We start from the raw sequence: 20,059 nt of genomic DNA, 5'->3' as shown, positions 1-20,059 counted from the left end.
TGGGGGCGGCGGCGGCGGGGCCGGCCCGGTGTCCCCGCAGCCCCACGAGCTGACTTCGCTCTTCGAGTGCCCGGTCTGCTTTGACTATGTCCTGCCTCCCATCCTGCAGTGCCAGGCCGGGCACCTGGTGTGTAACCAATGCCGCCAGAAGTTGAGCTGCTGCCCGACGTGCAGGGGCGCCCTGACGCCCAGCATCAGGAACCTGGCTATGGAGAAGGTGGCCTCGGCAGTGCTGTTCCCCTGTAAGGTAAGCCCAGGGACGGCTCTCGCACTGCTGCCGGCGCCCTTCCGGACCTCCGGTGCCCTCCAGCGCGCTCGCAGGCCCTGAGAGGCAGATGGCATCTGTCGTTTCAGAAAGAAATTACACTCTCTCCATGGCCACCTGGCTGCTTTGGGAGTAGCTCTGGGCTGACATTTGTCTGAACACTGATCCAAGAAACACTGACGCTCGCTGGCTGGGCGTTTGAACACATCACCGCTCTCCCAGCCCGCGTCCTCTGCAGACGTGTACTCGGGTGTGTTCGCTAGGGTTGGCCCCGCAAGTAAACTTTGACTGCGAAGCGGACTGTGGGGATTGAGGAGGGAGGAAGTGGGCGAGTTCATCGCACCCTTTACCAGTCCTCGGCTTGGCAGGATTGTTGCCGGATTCCTCCTGGACCCTCAACCAACCATTTGCACACCCCTGACACGTGGGAGAGCTCTCTGGAGTGTAGGTGGGGGGAAAGGCGCCTACGGCCTGTTTTCCTCCGGCAGTGAAAAAACCCTGCAGGCCACGCCTTTTCCTCTCCTAGGCTCCGAAGGACTGGGATGGACTGAGGAGTTCTGGCTGCGTTTTTGTGCTAAGTGCAGTGAGCACGAGAATCAGTCAGGAATTTTACCAGGGCACGCAGGAGCTATTGTCAGTCTTTAATACCCGGCACTTTAGACTTGAATTTAAAAAGTTACCAATGCGCTTGTGAAAAATATAACCACAAAGGCAAAGGAAGTGACAGACCAGTGTCTTTTCCCTTTCCCCCGCCCCCATTTTTAGGTTTAGTATGCGTCTCTATAAACTTCTGAAACCATATATATGTACACCCTCGCAGCTAAATACAGAATCATGATGTCATTGTGTCTGAAGATTTTTCTATACCCACACATAGACATAAATTTTTCTCCAGAAATTGAGTCCTGCAACTTGTCTTTTAAATTCATACTATCACGTCTTTTTTTAATGTCTGAAATCTAGCTCAGCCTCATTGTATTTTAAATGGCTACTGAGTACTGCATTGGGTGTTCATATTATAATATTTGTTTACCTACATCCAAAACTTTTAATAGCCTCAGAAACATCTGCATAGACGTACAGTACTTATCTATAACTCACGATAAAGTAGAGCTATACTGTAGAGTTCATTTTCTCATCTTTGAAGTGGAAATAATGTCATTAATACTTCTCAGTATTTTAAAATAGAAGTAGCTGTTCTGTTTCGTGGGCCATTTAGTCTATCTCGCATTTTACCTTGGTGCTGCTTATTTTATAGGGCAAGAGCTCATTTTTAAATTAAAAATAATTCACAGGAGAATTCATACTTGAGACTCAGGTCAGTAAAATGAGTGCTTCAATTTGGTTCTCTGCTCTGCCGCAAATCAAGTTTAAAATAGCATATTCAAATAAGGGTTTAAATCAGCGTTTGGACCATGGGGTCTGAGATAACCTTAATAAATTACTTTGCTTTGAATCCCTCCTGTAACGCTTACTAATTCACTCAGCTCAGGCATTATTTCTCATACAATTTGGTTAAAATATTTCTGTAGTTTTCTTAGAGTCAAGAAGGAGGTGGCAGCCTACTGATCAGAGAAGAGTTGATGACAGTTGACGCAGCGTGGGTATTTGATATTTGAGAGATACTGGGGAGCTGGAAGGGAGCCTTAGAGGCTTCCTGGAGAGCCATCTTCTCCCTTCACTTTCCAATAAACCTTCAGTGGCTGGTAGAGCTGATTTTTATAGTTCACAGTGAGCATTTGATATCAGTCAATATACCTTAATTTATTTTTTAAAATATCATAAGAGGGAAGGAAACAGGCTGTATGGAATATGGAGTTTTACTTTCAGGATCTAGAATTCTGGTTCCTTGTGAAGCATGTGTTCTCTGCTAAGATGTAAACAGGCTCATGAAGTCATTCTTGAAAGAGTCTCTTGGGAATCAAGTGCTAAGCTTTACTGTGCATGTCATTGATTTTCCAAGTCTTTGTGAGAAAGCAGTTGGCCAAAGCCATCACTTTGCCAGTTGAAATTGAAAAGGATCACCTGTTCTTCTGCAGGCCAGGAACTGAGCTTAGAATGGTGATGACTGTTGTGTGAGACTTGCAAAGCTAGTGTGTGCCTGCCTCTCCCTTGGTTGACCAGTGATCCAGACTATTAATAGAGCAACTCAGCCAGTTAGTATGGATAAACTAAATTTGGACATATGCATAGGCCCAGTGACCAACCAAGACACATTAATTGGAGAGGATGAGAAATGAATAAGGCCCATGTCAAGCTGAAAACAAGGGAGGTCTATGTACCTAGTTCTAACTTGTACTTTGAGGCTCCTAGAAGTCCTAGGGACTGCCTTTTCGCTGTCTCCATTTGTTTTTGAAACCTTTTGTGAGATGGTTTAGTCAAGCAAAGCAGTGTTAGGTAAAGTACTAAAGCTCACATCCCAAGAGCTGCTGGGCTCAGGCCATGTTTCCCAAGACTACCTGTGAAGGCCTTGATTTCCACACACATAAATGAAGAATGAGTCTTCTAAGGACCTGGACCTTTTAGCATCCTATAAAAAAAAGAGGAGGCTATCTGGAATTTGTGCCAGCTGTTTTGCATGAAGCAGCATTTATTCGCCTTTTTTTCAGATGAGGAAATTCATGCCTGCCTGTAAAATAGCTAAGTGTTAACTGATTCGCCGACTCACACATTCAGTCAGTGGGCCAGTCTGTGAACTTGCTTCACAAACAGCATGCTTGGTACTACCCTGTATTACATAGGGATTTTGAAATTGTATTTATACTCTAGGATTCCACGTCATAACTCAGGGTGGATGACAGTAATAAAACCATCTGTTTGGATGACTTCATCAAATGAGCTTCTGATTGGACTAATCCAACGTAAACCTGGTCTGGTCATGTTTCAATTAGCCAAAAATCGGAAGTGTTGCCAAATAGTTGCCTTACGTGGGTGTGCGGCCACTTAATTAAAGGCTAGCGTGTTGCCACACCTTTGATTCAGGGTACCATATACAGAAGGGATCGCATCAGCATATAGTGCTCTTCCACTTACAATATTTGTAGTCCATTCTATAGCTGAGAACTTTGATACCCTGTTCACAAATCTTGAACCCATCACCTCAGTGTGTGTGTAGGAGTGTGGTTGACCAGTTTGTGTCACAACTCAATGTGTTTCACCATTCAGCAGTGCATTTTGATATCAGCCAGGTATTTCTCTCTACACTGTAGGAAAAGGTACCACGCCAGCCCACTCACATTAAGACACACTTTCTACTTTTTCTTTGTCCTCTGTTTTAAAAAAAGGTTTCTAGTAGTATGTTTCCAAATAATTGTAGAATTTTACAATTTTTAAATCTGTGTGTGTGTGTGTGTGTGTGTGTGTGTGTTCCTGGGGATTAAACCCAGGCCCTTTGTGCTAATGCTATACTTCCATCTGTTTTTTATTCTTATTTTGATTCAGAGTCTTGCTGAGACACTCAGTCCCCATCTTGCCTCAGTCCCCCAGAGCGGGGATTACAGATATGCACTACCACACTTGGCTCACCCATTGAATTTGAAAGTTTCAGCCAGAGAAGTCTTCCCCACGATTAAATTGTGACAGTTTTGTTTAAAAAAAAAAAAAAAAAATTACATAACCTAATTGAAAGTTCAAAAGGCCCTCAATGTGACCCCATCTAAACAGACTCTAAGTACCAGCAAGGACCAGGTAATAATGCAAGGGAGAGAAGTATCTGACACGTGGCCTTGGGGCTGCAAGGCCTCCAGAAGCAGTGGAAGCAGTGGGGAGCCAAGCATACCGAGATGCTGGCTCAAAAACAAAACAGATAAAAACCAGAGAGCAACCCACACTCAGCACTGGTGAACTGATGGACGTGAGGATGTGGATACAGCCATACAAGACCTTTGTTTTGTTTTGTTTTGTTTGCCAGAAATCTGGACTTTTATGTTAAATATCTCAATTTTTTCTACCATTGGCCAAATTCAAATGTACTGACAGTGCTTACAGGCCAAATTCCAACTGCCTGAGTACACCCTCTGCTTTGGCTGTCTTGTAGAAAGCATTCATCAAGCCTGGAAGTTCTCACGTAATCACTGTCATCCATTAACTTTGGCACTCTGATAGATCCAGCAGAGATTTTGTAGCTTGTTTTCTTTTCAACTTTATTTTGCCAAGAGAATACTCATCTTAGCCGTCTGGGGACCTTAACTGTTGTCCTAGTGACTAGGTGTTTGACTTTGTACAAGTCAGTTTATTTTTTGCATCTATGGGTCCTTAAGGGACAGTCTTGGCCTACATGATTATGCCAGGGTTCTTTCAGGAATCCAGTAAGTGGTCCAGGGAGAAAAAGCACTAGATACGAGGCAGAAGAACTAGGTTCTCCAAAGTCTTGGCTTTGTATGACTTTGTCTAGTCATGACTTCCCTGAGCTGTTTTGTTCATCCTTCAGAAAGAACAAGGATAAAACCCAGCTAGTGAGGGCTGAGATGAGACCAGAAGTGCTGTAGAGGGCTTCTGCCTCACCGTTTCACATGAGGATGGTGGCGTCGGGGTGCTGGTGAGCTGATAGCTGGCCACTTAGAAGTCTGAGAGGGTAATAAGCCAGCTAGCGGAAACAGTCTCCAAGAGCTCTTCAACTGTTCTTCCAGATACGGTCGCTTGCTTTGGAAATTGTCCTCACCACTGCCTGATGTTAATGAGGTTAGCCCTAGAATGAGCTGTCAAGAGCTACGGTTCACATTCTTTAACACCAAGGCTCAAGATGTTAAAGAACAGTGTTGACAGAACAGCTTTTGAGTGTCAAGTTCAGAGTAGCATCACTGAAATATATAACTGTACTGAAGTTTAATGCTTATTCTACATGTCATTGACCAAAGATTTTTTACAGGTCACCATGACCTCGAACTGGAATAGAGTACTGTTAAAGCTCATCAGAACAGCCAGAATGGAGGTTTATTAAAAAGTGCAGCTGTTTTGACCTCTAAAGTACCAGCCTGAGATTAGATTATATTCTCCCAGCCAGGCATGGTGGTGCACACCTATGATCCCAGCACTTGGGAGGCTGAGGCAGGAGCATTGCCTGAGTTCAAGGTCAGGCTTGGCTACATAATTGAATTCAATGCCAGCCTGAACAACATAGTGAGACTCTGTCTCAAAACACCGAAAGAAAAAAAAAAAAAAGAGATCAGAGCCTCCCTTCTGTATTGCAGCCTTTAAAAAAATCCCTATAGGTAGTGCTGTACACATAAGAGTATAGCAAGAGGGGCTGGGAGTTCAGCTCAGTGGCACAGTGCCTGCCTGGCAAGCGCGAGGTCCTGACTTCAATTCACCATATGGCAAGACCCTGGTGCAGAATATCTTAAGGGCCAGACATGTACTTCTGATAAAACTTGCAAGAAATAGCATATCTTGCTCAGACCCCTAAGACCCTCACTCCTTCAAGGAGACGTGCAGCGCGTGCACTCGCTAAACCCAGTGCCACATTCAGAAGCACAGAGCGCTGTTGGTGAGTTGCACAGGACACGATCATCTGCAGTGCTAGGACACGGCTCTCTGGGTGTCGAGAAAGGGAAAATAAGAATGTCTTATTTTCCTGATCAAAGATGTCTTTCTATTTAGAGTGTGCTTTCCAAACCTTATAACAGGTACTGAAAATTTTCTAGCAGCATTTCATTAACTTTGCCTCAGATGTCTCTTTCTCTTAGTTCCTTGAAAATGAGGAAACTCATTTTCCTCATTTTCATTTTGGTACAAATTTTGTGTAATGATTCTGTTTTAGACTGTATGACATGTGTGATGAAAAGTTACCCCCTTTTAAAGGTGTGACTCAGCAAAGGTAGTGTGTTTGGTCACCCTCCCCCGGCCTCCCTCTGGCTGGTAGTTCTGAGGGCAGGCTCTGGCCCACATGGCCGCTGCACCCTGCCGTGACTGGCTGGCCGTCTCTCCGTGGCTCAGTGGCTCAGCAGTGAGGTGGAGTGGTGGTAGGGTTGCTGTGAGGCTCAAGCGTGGGAACAGCTCATGCAAAGTGCCAAGCGCAGGCTGGCGCTGCGTACGTGTGCGCAGTTAGGGGGTGAACGGGCAAGTGTGAGGCCAGGTCCGGGCATAAACGTTAAAAAGAAAAGAAAAGAAATCTTCTGTTTCCTCCCACAGATTCTCCCACTAGGCTTCTCTTCTCTATTCCTAATCTTGTAGGGTTCTCATAGAGCTGAGAACTTTGGCCCTGGAATTGGGTTGGCAGTGATACTTTTTTTTTCATTTTTCTAATGCTTTTAAAAAGAGGAAGCCTGGTTTGATGAAGCATTGTTTAAAATGTATATGTGATATTCTGTGTGCCTCATTTTATGCACTGTAGTTACATGCTTTTTTAAATTACTGTTTTTAAATGTAGAACATATAGAAAGTGGTATAAATTATATCTTCTAAGTCCGCTTACCATTTTGCATATATCCTTGCAATGTTACCCGTAAATCAGTGAAGTCCCCGCCCCCCAGAAAATGCAGCTAATATGGGGAATCTCATTTAACATACTGTTTCATAACCTGTTTTTTGTAATCTCATATCTCATGACTGCTTTTCTACATTACATTGTTAAATATTCTTTAAGGCCGTGTTTGTTGCGATGCTGAGCATTGAACGCAGAGCCTTCACTTTTGAGCTACATCCCTGGTTTTTGTTTTATATTTTACTTTGAGACACAGTCTTACTAAGTCCCTAAGTTGCCTAGGCTAGGTTTGAACTTGTGATCCTCCTACCTCATCCTCCCACAGTGCTGGGATTACAGGTATCCACCACCATACCCAACTTATGGCCACTTTGAATGGCTACTAATTTTGCAATTCAGAAACAGCACCGGAATTATTTAATCAACCTGTTGTTTGTGTCATTTAAGTTGTTTTATCTTTTTACTGTTTTTCTTTTAGCTGATTCTTTGTGCATAAAAAGTAATCATTTCCTAAGAATAAAATCCTAGGATTTGGATGTTGAGCCAAAGGGTATAAGGCCCGGGGATATAGTTCAGTGGCACAAGCACCTGCCTGGCAAGTGCAAGATCCTGAGTTTGATTCCCAGTACCAAAAAAAAAAAAAAAAAAAAATACAAAGGGTATATGTACGCTTTCAATAGTAAAACCAAGTTGCATTATACCTTAGAATCATTTGCAGTTGAGAGCTGATTTCTTCCCTGCATCCCACCACTGAGTGGGGTCCTCCTGGTTCTGTTTAGGCTGCTCTGTGATGTAACCCAGACCAGAGTCGGGTACTGCTGATCTGCTACTAGCTTTTAGTCACCCTGAATCTCACCTGGGAATCTCCTGTAACACCAGGTGCGGCTCTTCCCACAGCGCATCTGCCTGGCTGGCCATTGCGACCTCTCACTGGCCTTGTCCTTCTGAAACTTCATGTTTCAAGGTGAGCGGGCAGCAGAGCCCTTCTGATGTGCAGCAGGAGAGAGGAGTCTGGGGACTTCACGGCAGTGGTGTCAGCTGTGTTTGAAAATGAGTGGCCCTTTGCCCATGAAGGAAAGGCGGAAGATCCCGATGGGCTCCTGTGGAAAGGCCGGCAGAGCTGTTGGTAGAGAACGTTGCTTTCCTTGCCATAGGCATGTGGTCTCGTGTTATTCTCCTGATTCCTTTGTAAAGGAGGTAGGATGTGGTTAGTGTGCTCCCTGCAGTGTTTGCCCAAGGTCATACAGATTTTAAGTCTAACAGAAACTCCACTCAGGGCCATGTAATTATGCATACAGTGTTTTTCTACTACAACTTCTTCCTGTTTCTGCTGCCTGTTCCACCCTGCTGAGGAGCAGCGATCCCCCTTCCCATTCTAGACTCAAGTAATGTCTTTTGGAGCAGTGACTGTGGTCTCAGAGGGACCCTCTTAATGGAAACGCTAAGTAAAATATAGAGGACTTAGTTAATTTGTGTTTCAAGTTAATAACAAATAGGGTATAACTACAGTATATTTCAAATATAGCTCAGAAGATAGTGGGCATCTTGTGTTTTTATTGGCCAATCTGATAACTCTGCCACTTAAAACTGCTGAATTTGATTACTGTAGTAAAGAAATAGAGAAGTAGCAGTGTTTGAAGATGGTCAGGGCAGTTAAAGGCTTGTGCAGTTGAGAACCTGAGGGCATAACTGAAAAGAGGGCAGGGTACTGGTAACATGGCAGAAAGCCTTTGACCCTGCTCTGCCCTTTAAGTGCTTTTATTTGCTTGAACATCAGAAGGGACCTCACAAAACTGGTTCTCCAAGACCACATGTTGCCTGCTAACTTTGGCTATGGACAGATGAGAAACATGCATGGTCAAAAGTCAACTTTTGTTTAAAGTTGCAAAGATGAAAAATAAACTTCTGCCAGCCCAGAGAGTCTTTGTAAGGCCACAGCCTTCCTCCCATAGCATCTTGTTCTCAGATTTCTCTGGTAATAATTACTCCAAAGTCTTCTACCAGCACACACTTCTGTAAGAAAGCTGTCTGCACCGTGTGGTCTGTTGTTCTCTTAGGCAAAGGGTGAATTTTGAGCCCGAGATTTTAATTAGATTGCCTTCCCCAGAAGAAAGTGGCAAAGTTAGTATCTTCTTCTTCTCACCACCTTTGGGTGACACTGACAGTTCTGGTGCTGAGTAATATTGTCTTGTTGTATTATTATCAGCAGAACCGTTACTGCACAACCAGTTGATAATTATCTCTGCCCTGCCTCACAGTGGAGGTGATGAATTTACCATCTGAGTTCAGTAAAAATATGCTACAGTCCATGGCACCAGTATATAGCTTCCTCTTGCTACTTGGAGGAAGGAAGCTAAACCGATGCATGGTGAGTATAATTCAGTCCTAAGAAAAGATTGAACTTTGTCCTGTCTCCCAGGTGAGCATGAATAACTTGAGCGCACAGCTCTTCGACAGCAAATCATCAAGAGGTGAATCGTAGACAGTTTTATGGACCCTTTCATATGTGACTTGGTGGGCTCAAGGTCACACAGGAAGACAGGGCTACTTGAGTTCTAATCATAGTTGCTATACCAGTGGTTGTAAACACATTTTAAGAGGCCATGTCAAGGACAGTGGTACTGTTGTTTCTGGTGTATATAAGATTTCACAAGAGCTATAAACACCACAATCCACTAGTTTTTATAAATACAATATGTGAAATACCTTTATCAAAAATAACAAAGCTGTAGTACCTGAAATCTAAAATAAAACGCTTTTATTACACTGGTAAGGTCTATTGAAATAGTTTTAATGCTAAGTTCTATAGTAAGACATCTAACTAAAGGAAAATTTACATGATGGGTAACATTTATTTTAGTCTTTACAGGTGAAGACTGATTATTCATTTATCAGCAGAAACTGGGTGGGCAATAAGCAGGTAATAAATCAGTAAATCAATTAAAAGGTAAACGAAATTAATAGAACAAAAAAGAAACTGAGAAATAATCAGAGGCATTCAGTGGCATTTTGGGAGCGGGTAAACTTTTTTTCTTTTTTGGGGGGGTGGGGGCAGTACTAGAGGCTGAACCTAGGGCCTTCTCGCTGAGCTATATCTTTAGCCTTTAAAAAAAAAAAATTTAAATTTAAAAATAGGCCCTCACTGAATTATTAAATTGCCGGGGCTGGGGTTGAATTTGAGATCGTCCTGGCTCAACCTCCCAGGGTGTTGGGATTACAGGTGTGCCCCATCACTCCCAGCTCAGGGAAGCATTTTTATTCAGAAGAGGACTCGCCTGAATCCCTAGAAGTTCTTTAAAAAGTGGTAAAATGTAACCGCTTGTTGCGCGTCACATTTTACGTGTCACATTTTACTAAGATGTGGATCTGCGCTAGGCTTGGCTGCACTTCTGTTTGAATAAGTCTCAAAAATGTTGAGAAGATACTTTTTATCAGTTCGTGTCTGCAGTGATGATTGCAGTGGTTGTGGGGCGCTGGTCCCTGTAAGAACACATCTTAATTCTGTTTTTTTATCCCTGTCTCCTCCCTTTGTTTCTCCTTCCATCTCTTGATCCTGTTCCCTTTTGCAAAAGTGAGAAACTAGAGATTTCCACTAGTAGTTTCCTGCAGATCCGCTGATCATACATAGCGAATTAGACTTTGAGGAATTCATTCTTCCAGGTGAACTCATACATGCTTCCATCTGCGTCCACCTCCCTAGTACATACAGTACTAAAAAGAAAACGTTTAAGGAAAGGGGGAGTGGATGAATTTCACGCCCAGAGCTCCCCTGTCAGATGGGCCTGGAACTGAATGGGAGTTTGCTTTGGACCACTGGAGTGGGGGGTGATGGAGCTGCAGTGGCCAGAAACTGCAGGCCAGGGCCACAGACTGGCCAGCTGCCTGCAAGCTCTGGAAGGACGGGAGGACAGGCGGAATGCTGCCTCCACCACTGACTGTTTCCGTGTCCTTGTAGGTATGTAATTAAAAGTATATGTTCCTTTTAGAAAATACACACATGATCATTCAACCAATTCCTCACATTATAATGTAAGTACACTTAATCCCTGGATTCTTTAATACATTTTATTTTGATATGATTTTAGACTCACCAAGAATTGCAATAATAGTACAGAAACTCCCCAAATATCGTTTATCCAGATTCTCCAGTTATTTCCTTTTTGCTCCATTTGCTTTATCATTTGTGTGCCGTCCACTCATACATATATTTTTAAACTATCTGAATGTAAATTGCAAGCATCCTTTCCCCTTTCTCCTAAATCCCTCACTGCGTTTCTCTTAAAACAAGGGCATTTCTCTTGTAATTATAGTAGTTACCAAAATCAGGAAATTTGATACCCAGTAGATACCATTATCTAACCCACAGTCCATATTCAAATTTCAGCTGTTGCCCTGGTAATGCCCTTTGCGGGGACCTTGGTTTTACTGTCCAGGGTCATGCATTGCAGTTAGTCTCCGTGTGCATTTTGTGGTCATTACAGCTTCTTTAGGTTGCAGGGAAAGGGCTGCTTGTTTTTACTTAGTCTGAGATACTGATTTCTTTGTATTTAATTCAAAAGTTCATGCACATCAACAACAAAATGTTGATTGTGCTTTGTTTTTATCATTTGAGAAAAACACATTCTCATTTGAGCTACTGGCAGCTACTTTGCTAATAAATTCTAGCTGCTTCCTAGGAGGCAAGCAGGTTGAGGCAGGATGCTGGTCCCGTAGTGCCCCAGAGGCATGGGTCTTGGAGCTCTGCGCTCCTCCATTGTAGTAGATTGTTGATTATTGGAATTTAGTCATTCTTCAGTTGCATGGAATCAAGTTTCTTGTTCTAAACCTGTCACACCACCCATGCATTCCAGCTAAGAGAGGTTAGTTTGCGGATATACTCATTTCAAAACATATAATGGGAATGTTTATAAGGTAAACAACAGGTGTCTAGTGTTTGACTATGTTCTAATGTAGCCAGTTGCGTGTATTTGTATATGAAAGGATTTCTGTGCTGAAAAAGAAAAAAAACTGCCTAAATTCCACCTTAAACAGGACCAGGAAAAGAATGGGAACTATTTACCACTTTCTACAAGGACACAGAAACGCGGCACTACGTTACATACTGCCTGTCAGCCTGTCAGCGGCAGAACATGTTTGCACAAGACCTTTGAGCCATTGCAACTGAAAAGTTTCTGAAGACAAGTCAGAAATGTGATTTCCCCGCATTCTTTTTAGCGTTGAGTTTCTCCCCCACTCCCCCACCCCGCTGGTTTGGTATGTGTGTGTTTCTTTGGAGAGTTTTACTTAAAACCAGTTCTCCCCCAGAGAAAATGAGCACGTCGTTCCCCCAGAGAGAAATCTCATTTATAGGACTGGATGTGCCCAGGGAACTCAGCCAGCACTCCATGAACCCACCCAGGGACTTTCTCTCGGTCACAGAAGGGCATGGCTCAGAAGCAGTCCCCTAAGGAAAGCCCTCCCATCCAGCTACAGATACTGTGACTCCTTCACATATGTGGAGCTAGTCCTAGTCAGTGTGTGCAAGGTGAAGCTTCAGGACTTTCCTGCCAGATGCTAGAGAAGGATGGGGTCCCGCTGTGAGATGCTGCTGCACTACTTGGGCACTGATTCCTCCAGAATCTCCTTGCAGACTAAAGGAGCTTATGTAACAACTTACTTCCAAAGCAGGGAATCTGGGTACTCTACATTTGGCGTGTGTTGGGTGAGGGGCTGGGAGTGAATTCAGATAGAAATTATTTCCGTTCCCTTATCTCACCGTGTTGACTGTGTGATGCTTGTGCCTGTTGTGTGCAGGGCAGGAGGCCTGGGCTGGGGCAGGGACCAGCTAGATCTGTTACTTGCCTGGGCCCTTCCTGCAGCCACAAAGGTGGCTGCCCAGAAGCCTGGTTTTTGTCATTTATGAGAATCAGCTCAATCATTCTCACTGAAGTCAGTGGTTCCCAGGTGGATGGTTTTGCCTGCTAGGGGACATCTGGCCGTGCCCAGAGACATTTCGAGTTGCCATAACTGAGGACAGAGGGCAGTTGCTGATAGCATCTGATGCATGGAGGCACGGAGGCTGCTAAATATGCCGTAAGCACAGCACAGCCCCCACGACAAAGAATGTCGGGCTCAAAAGTCAGTAGTTCCATGGTAGAGAAATCTTGAAAATAAATGGCCAGTGAAGTCCCTGACGTACCTTCATTAATTTTGCTGCCATTATGTCCTCCACTCGCCATGGAACTGGTTCATCCACAGTCCACTCCCTCTACAGTAACGCTCTCTTATCCCTTTCTCCCCACCCTGTCCCACCTTGAAATCGCCTGTCACACTCTTGTTCTCCCCATTTGTATTTATGATGTACATCCTCCCCCCTTATCCTCGGGGGTTATATTTTAAGACCCCTTTGGGATGCCTAGGAGATAGTACTATGAATGGTATTAACCCTGTATATACTATATCTTTATCCCTACACATTCATACCTATGATAAAGTTTAATTTATAAATTAGGCACCGCAGGAGAATTAACAGCAGCTAAGTATGAAGTAGAACATTTATAACAGCGTGCTATGAAGAAATTATATGAATATGGCCTCATTTTCTCCAAATACTGTATAGTATTCTACCCACCTTCCTCCTCCTTGTGATGTCAGATGATACAGTGCCTAGGGATGAGATGGAGTGAGGTGACAGATGTTATAAGGTTATATGAGGCTGCTGTTGACTTCCTGAAAATATATCAGGAGGAAGACGATCTGCTTCAAATGACCCTGGATTGTTGAGCCGTAGGCAGTGTATACAGCATGGATACACCAACAATGGAATGATTCACATAGGATTTCATCACACTGCTCAGAACAGTGCACAGTTTAACATTCCTGAATTGTTTATATCTGGAATTTCGCATGTTATATTTTCAGACCGTGATTGACCACAGGTGACTGAAGCCAAGGAAAGCCAAACTCTGGATGAAGGGGGTCAACTATACTGCATTATCATTGTTGTGTACGGCCCCGCTCCACTGAAAACACTTGGAGTACAGGACCCATAGCTGGTTCTCGCTGTGTGCTCCGGGGCAGAGGTTCCTGTCCTGGCAATGCCTGGAAACCCCAGAGCTTTCCATGGAAGCACATGCCGAAGGCCAGGGGCCGGTGAGATTGGGATTTGCGGGTCCAAGGCATCTAAACATTTTACATACAGTCTCAGGGAGTTCACAGACCCCTACGGCCCTCTCTAATCCCTGGCTGGGAGCACCTAATGGAGGTGACAGGAACACCCATTGTGTTGGGAATGTCTTCTTAAAATAATACCAGTACTGTTGCAGTGTGAGATATGGTACAGATGCAATGTGTGTGTTTAGAAATTTTCTTTTCTAAAACTAGATCTAAAAACTAGATCCTCTGTAATCTAGTTGCCATGAAAGTGGGCCTAGTGGTCCCGAATACACATCCTTACCCATGATAGTAAGAGAAGGAACAATTGGCATTAAGGATCAGCTTGTTTAGAAAACATCAGAGTGAGCACCAAAGGCTTTAAAAATATATTTATCTTAGTTAATAGAAGCTGGAGCAAGATCTTTTATAAGATCTTTGTCCACACAGATGCAAAGTAATGACTTCTATTTGTATGTTTTGGGAAGGTGCCCTCTTCTCTATGTTTGGGTTGAGGGAAGAGTTGAATGTGAGACTTGTAAGGCAAACCAAATAATTCAGAATATAAATACTCCTACTTGAGTGGGAAAAGTCCTAAAACAATCCCGGGTAACAAATGCCCGTTGTCAGTGTTGTGTCCACGGACGTGGAGTGGCGCGGGGCTTTGGGCAGCGGAGCAGGTGGTACTTTTCTGGACGTCTTTGCCAGAGTTCATCTTGTTCCTGGGCTTATTCTTGGGCAGCTGTGGTAAACATCCCGTTCTGAGATGTCTTCTGATCCAAACATTGAGGGCTTGTTTCAGCTAGAGAATCTGCCAGGCTCTGGGCAGTTCTTTCTATTTTTATTGTATGTGTGTGTGTGTTATTTTTTCTACCCTCTGAACAGAAATACTTCACCACCATTTAAGAAGAACATCAGGAGGCTCTGTATTCCTATTCGCACCCCAGATTTAAAATGCAGTTCACAGGGAGTTAAGAACATAGAGTGTAAATATACATGGGTGTGTTTGTTTCTCCTCCAGTCTGAGTTTTTATATCCGGGCTTTAAAAATTAGCCCATGGTTCAAAAAGATGAGCAGCAATTCCTATCAGCAAAGCACCTAGTGGTGAAATATTCTTGCCAGTTTCTATTGAAGATTATAATCTGCTTTAGGTACAGAGGATGGCAGTGGGGGTGGGGGTTGAGCTGCATTTTTTTCTTTAAGCCTCTTTATTAATTAGAAATTAATCTTCCTAATGGTAGAAGCTGCCGTCTTTGCCTCTGTATCCTCTCAGTGGCCAGAGCTTAGCACCTTGTATGTGGGGGTTCAGTGCCTCCTTGTTGCTAGTGGTAAATACATTTTAAAGACTAGAATTTGACCTACTAAAAATGCATGAGAAAGTTCCGTAGGGCATTGTAGGGAGAAGCAAAAACACCTTGGGGATTTTTTGTTTGGTTTGGTTGGGTTTTTTGTTTTTTTGAGACAGGGTTTTGCTATGTAGGCCAGGCTGGCCTCAAGCTCAAGGCAGTCCTCCTGTCTCAACCTCCCACGTGCTAGAATTACAGTGTGTGCCACCATGCCCATACCCAGCTTGTGTTGGTTGGTTGGTTGGTGGGTTATAGAGTCTGATTACATAGTTCTGGCCTCACATTCACCGTGTAACCCAGGCTGGCCCCAAAGACGTGATCCTGCCTCAGCCTCCTGAGTGCTGGGATTACAGGTTTGTGCCGTCTTATCTGACTTGATATTTTTGTTTGTTTTGGTTTTTCAGCATTTAGACACAGCATTTCAGAAAAATGACATGGTCCTGCCCTTATTTGGAGCCTTTCTGTCTCAGTGGAGTGGGGGAATCCAAGTTTAGTAATCCAGTTTAACTGCTACTTTGTGCTCTCGGGATGTACGACTGACTTCTAGTTTATCCCAGAAGGTGATAAAACTCTAAATTTGTTGTATGACAGTACCACAATACTCTGGGCAAGTGTGTCTTTGTGAGCTGATTCTTTATCTAGGAATTAACGTGGCCATTTTTGTGCTGGTTGGGAGCTGAAGTCTAATTCCTTTCAGTGTGGTCTTTTGCCATGATAGATGAGCTGTGTGTGTCGGGAGTGTCGACATGGGGACAAGGGAGGATAGCGCCCTGCCCTGCGAGGGCAGTGTCTCAGTAACTTTAGTAACTTTCTCATTACTGGGATGAAATACAGAAAACAACTTAAGTAAGAGAGGGTTACTTTGGCTCAGGATTCCAGTACACGGTCAGCTGGCTCCAAGGCAGAAACAGGATGGCAGAGGGACATGACAAAGGCAGAGGTGCGCAGCCCATGGCAGCCAGGAAGCAGAGAGAGAACGGAAGAACTAGAAGCCAGATGCACCCTTCTAGGTGACACCTTTCCCTGGGACCCCTGCATGCACCCGGGCCCCGCCTCCCAGCGGCACATTCGTTTAGTAAACTCATCAGTAGATGATTACAGCCTCCCATCCCAACCGCCTTCCATGCACATGAGACTTCTAGAGGACATTTTAGCTCTAGACCATAAGAGGCAGTGTCTGAGGGCGGCCCGATGAGAAAGCTCCCTAATTCCAGCGCCGCATCTTGTTGCAAGGACCGATGTGCCTCTTCTTAAAAAGATGTCTGCCTAGTTGAACCTGAGCAGGTAGTCAGGGGAAAGCCCGGCAGGCTTTGAGAAGAGGGCGAGGCCCTCCCACTTGCACTGGTGCCAAGCTCAGAAGCAGCCTTCTGAGTGGTTAAGAAACTTGAATGAGATTTCCTTCCACCCCGAAAGTGAGGCTGCAGTGCTCGGGGAGAAAGGTCCGACGCAGGAGGTGAACTTCCTGCAGTGTGAAGTGGCCTGCAGCCTTCCTCTGCTCTCACCCGGTCACACCGCCCTCAAGAGCAAGGCCCGAAGGGCAGCCTTCTCCGCGGCCTACCTGAGCCGCTAGCCTGAGTCAAGCAGGAATAGCAGGGGCCAGCAGAAAGACTGATAGTATTTTCAAAATTGCCTTTATGCAAGAACTAGTCTGGAGACATCTAATATTCCCTGTCCCCCAAGCAGTTAAATTCCTTTTTAAAAGGTTCACAGAAACTAAGGACAAAGCAGGTTGGCTCAGCATTTTCGTTTGAGAAATTTGCAGTAAAAGAACTAGTTTTCATCTGCTAAAAGTAATGAAAGAGAGGCATGAAAAGCAATATATTTCTGATTCTGGAAATGCCCCTAATTTTAATGCAAGATAGTACAGTATTAATGATGCATAGGCACTGAGACTTTCTGTGTGAAACGCTTCACTCATCTTGAACCGAGGTGATTGAGATAATACAGAGTAAAGCTGGGCATGGTGGTACATGCCTGCAATCCCAATATTCTAGGAGGCTGAGGCCAAAGGATCACAAGTTCTAGCCCAGGCTGGCCAACTTTAAAAAGAAAAAAAAAATTTTAAGGGGCCACGGATGTAGCTCAGTGCAAAGACCCTAGCTTCGATCCCTAGCGCTGACCACAAGAAGAGGAGGGATACAGCATAAACCCAGGAAGCTGAGTGGGTAGGGACCTCAGAGGCTCGCCCTGGTGAGAGCTGTGCGGTGGCCTGATGACACACTGTGTTTCTTTGTCTGCAGTATGCCACCACGGGCTGTTCCCTGACTCTGCACCACACAGAGAAGCCAGAACACGAAGACATCTGTGAATACCGTCCCTACTCCTGCCCCTGTCCCGGCGCCTCCTGCAAGTGGCAAGGGTCCTTGGAAGCCGTGATGTCCCACCTAATGCACGCCCACAAGAGCATTACCACGCTTCAGGGAGAAGACATCGTTTTCCTAGCTACAGACATTAACCTGCCGGGGGCCGTCGACTGGGTGATGATGCAGTCGTGTTTCGGCCATCACTTCATGCTGGTACTGGAGAAGCAGGAGAAATATGAGGGCCACCAGCAGTTCTTCGCCATTGTCTTGCTCATTGGCACCCGCAAGCAAGCTGAGAACTTCGCCTACAGACTGGAATTGAACGGGAACCGACGGAGATTGACCTGGGAGGCCACGCCGCGGTCCATTCACGACGGTGTGGCCGCCGCCATCATGAACAGTGACTGCCTTGTTTTTGACACAGCCATCGCACACCTTTTTGCAGACAATGGGAACCTTGGAATCAATGTAACTATTTCTACCTGTTGTCCATGAAGCCCCTCGAGGCTTTCATAAACCATTGAGATTATTTGGGCACAGTGCTCTATGTTTCATAAAGGTTTTATAGATGTTTTATTCAGTATGTCCTCACAGGTCAGGACCCACAGTTACCCCATGTTTTGTTTGAACAGCAACTTCCCATCTGGCATTAAACCAACAAAGTTCATTAAACTGGGATGAATGGAGTTGGCCTGTTAGTAATTTGGAGGCTGTTCTGTGATCTAAAACCAACTCTCTTATTAAATTGTATTTAACTTCCTGAACAACACTTGGCATGTAGCTCAGGACTCCACAGACCAGTACATTAGAAATTGGAGGCCCCTTCCTGCCTGCTTGCCAGTATTGGTCCCCCAGTGTTGGCAAAAGTACAGTGACTGTCAGGAGGTTCCCTTTGTTTTTAGGAGGTAGGAATTATTTCAGTGCATTTTCAGTAGTGTCTCAAACTGGATGGCTGACCTGAATACCTAAAACCACCTGGAGTGCATATCTTACAAATCTTTGGGGAGTCCATGAATTTTAATAGTCTTACCAAGTGATTCTTTTCCATAATGAAGGTTGAGAGTTACTGGCTTAAATTGTGGGAAAGGGTCCAGATGTTAAAGGTGCTTTAAGATTGCCCTCTACTGATACTGTCTGTCTTTCTACTGTTTCACACCCTCACATCCCCGCCCAACACCCCACCTGAAATTAAAACTAGAACTTTAGGTCCACGTGAGCACGCTCCTGAGATGTGGTCACTGTAGTGTGTTTGGGTGGATCACCAGGAAAACAAGTCATATGGCCACTAGTAGTTCTCACACAGTTTCTGCTCACCTCTAGGACAGATGACCTGTTGACACTTGGCCTCCCTCAAAGCCTTCCTGGACTATAGATGGAGTGAAAGACTAGATCAGTAGTTGGAAAAGCTTTATAACCAGTGTCATATGCTTGCTATTTAAAGGTATGTGTTGGTTTTTTTGCCACATTCACTTTAGTTTTTTAATAAATATTTTTCAAAAATGAATGTTGTGCTTCATTTTCCTACCTGAGTACTTTGTTTATTGAGCATGTACTATGTGTAGGTGTAGTAAAGCTTCCCCACAACTGAGCATTGTGGTGCATGCCTATGATCCCAGCACTTTGCAAGGCTGAGGCAGGAGGATCACAAGTTTGAGTCCTGCCTGAGCTACTTAATTACTTAGTGAGACCCTGTCTCAAAAAAACGACTAGGAATGTAGCTCAATGCAAAACATGGGTTTGATCCCTAATTTAAAAAAAAAAAAAAATTTCACTGCTACCTCTGGGGTTAGAGCTATCAGTGTTTTTCTACGTGAGGATGCAACATTTGTCCAAGGTCATGGTGCAAGTCTCTGTCAGCACCAGAGTCCAAGTCCATGTCCCTGAACTGTGGGCTGTCATTGATATTGCAGTCTTCTCACCAGGACAGTGCTTTCTGACTGCCCACTTCTGTGCAAGAGGATTACTGCTCCCACTTTGCAGAATAAAAAAGAAGAGGCTTGGCTGGTGCTAATTCCTTACGGTACCAGGGCTGATCCAAGGTTCCAGCCCTAACTCTCAAATGAATTCAGATTAGCTCTGAATGTATTTAAGACTGCTTTTCCCAGTGGCCTGATTTCATTAGCATGGTACCAGATGGAAGTGACAGCTTTGGAGGTGATTTTGGATTTTAAGTGCCATAGAGTGCTGAGTTTTTACCAGCATGGAGTTCTGGCAGTCAAGGTATTCCTAAGGTGTCTTAGTTACATGTTGCTGGGACAAAATACCCAACACCCAAAGTTAAATGGAGAAAGGTTTATTTAGCTCACGGTTTGTAGAGGTTTCAGTTCATAGTTTGCTGGCTCCCAAGACAGGGTGGGCATGGCAGAGGGGAAACAGTCCATGGCAGGCAGAAGACAGCAAAAGTGACCAAGCGACAAACTATAAGTAACTAGCAGCAAGCCTCTTTCTGACCCTTTCACTGAATCCAGGCTATCTGCCCCTAGGGGATCATCCTAGCACCCTTAATCCTAGCATTACTCTGTGGATCCATCACACCCTAGATCCAGCCCCCTCTGAAAAAGCCCCACCTGTGACTGCGTGAGGCTTGGAGGG

The 20,059-nt window shown here is 44.5% G+C and overlaps 1 protein-coding gene across 1 annotated transcript; it reads left to right on the top strand.

Annotated features, from left to right (window-relative positions):
* Positions 1-18,968, top strand: Siah2 (siah E3 ubiquitin protein ligase 2; the record flags this gene model as incomplete). Its single annotated transcript, XM_013518651.1, is given in 2 exon segments — positions 1-247; positions 17,405-18,968. Coding segments are annotated over 2 exon segments (805 nt in total), but the record flags the coding sequence as incomplete, so codon positions are not given.
* Positions 18,969-20,059: the final 1,091 nt, after the last annotated feature.

Source organism: Chinchilla lanigera, unplaced genomic scaffold, assembly GCF_000276665.1.
Source record: "Chinchilla lanigera isolate Chin_1 unplaced genomic scaffold, ChiLan1.0 scaffold00047, whole genome shotgun sequence".
NCBI classification, from domain to species: Eukaryota; Metazoa; Chordata; class Mammalia; order Rodentia; family Chinchillidae; genus Chinchilla; species Chinchilla lanigera.
Note: the sequence above shows the minus strand (reverse complement) of the source record. Positions and strands in the feature narration are given on the sequence as shown.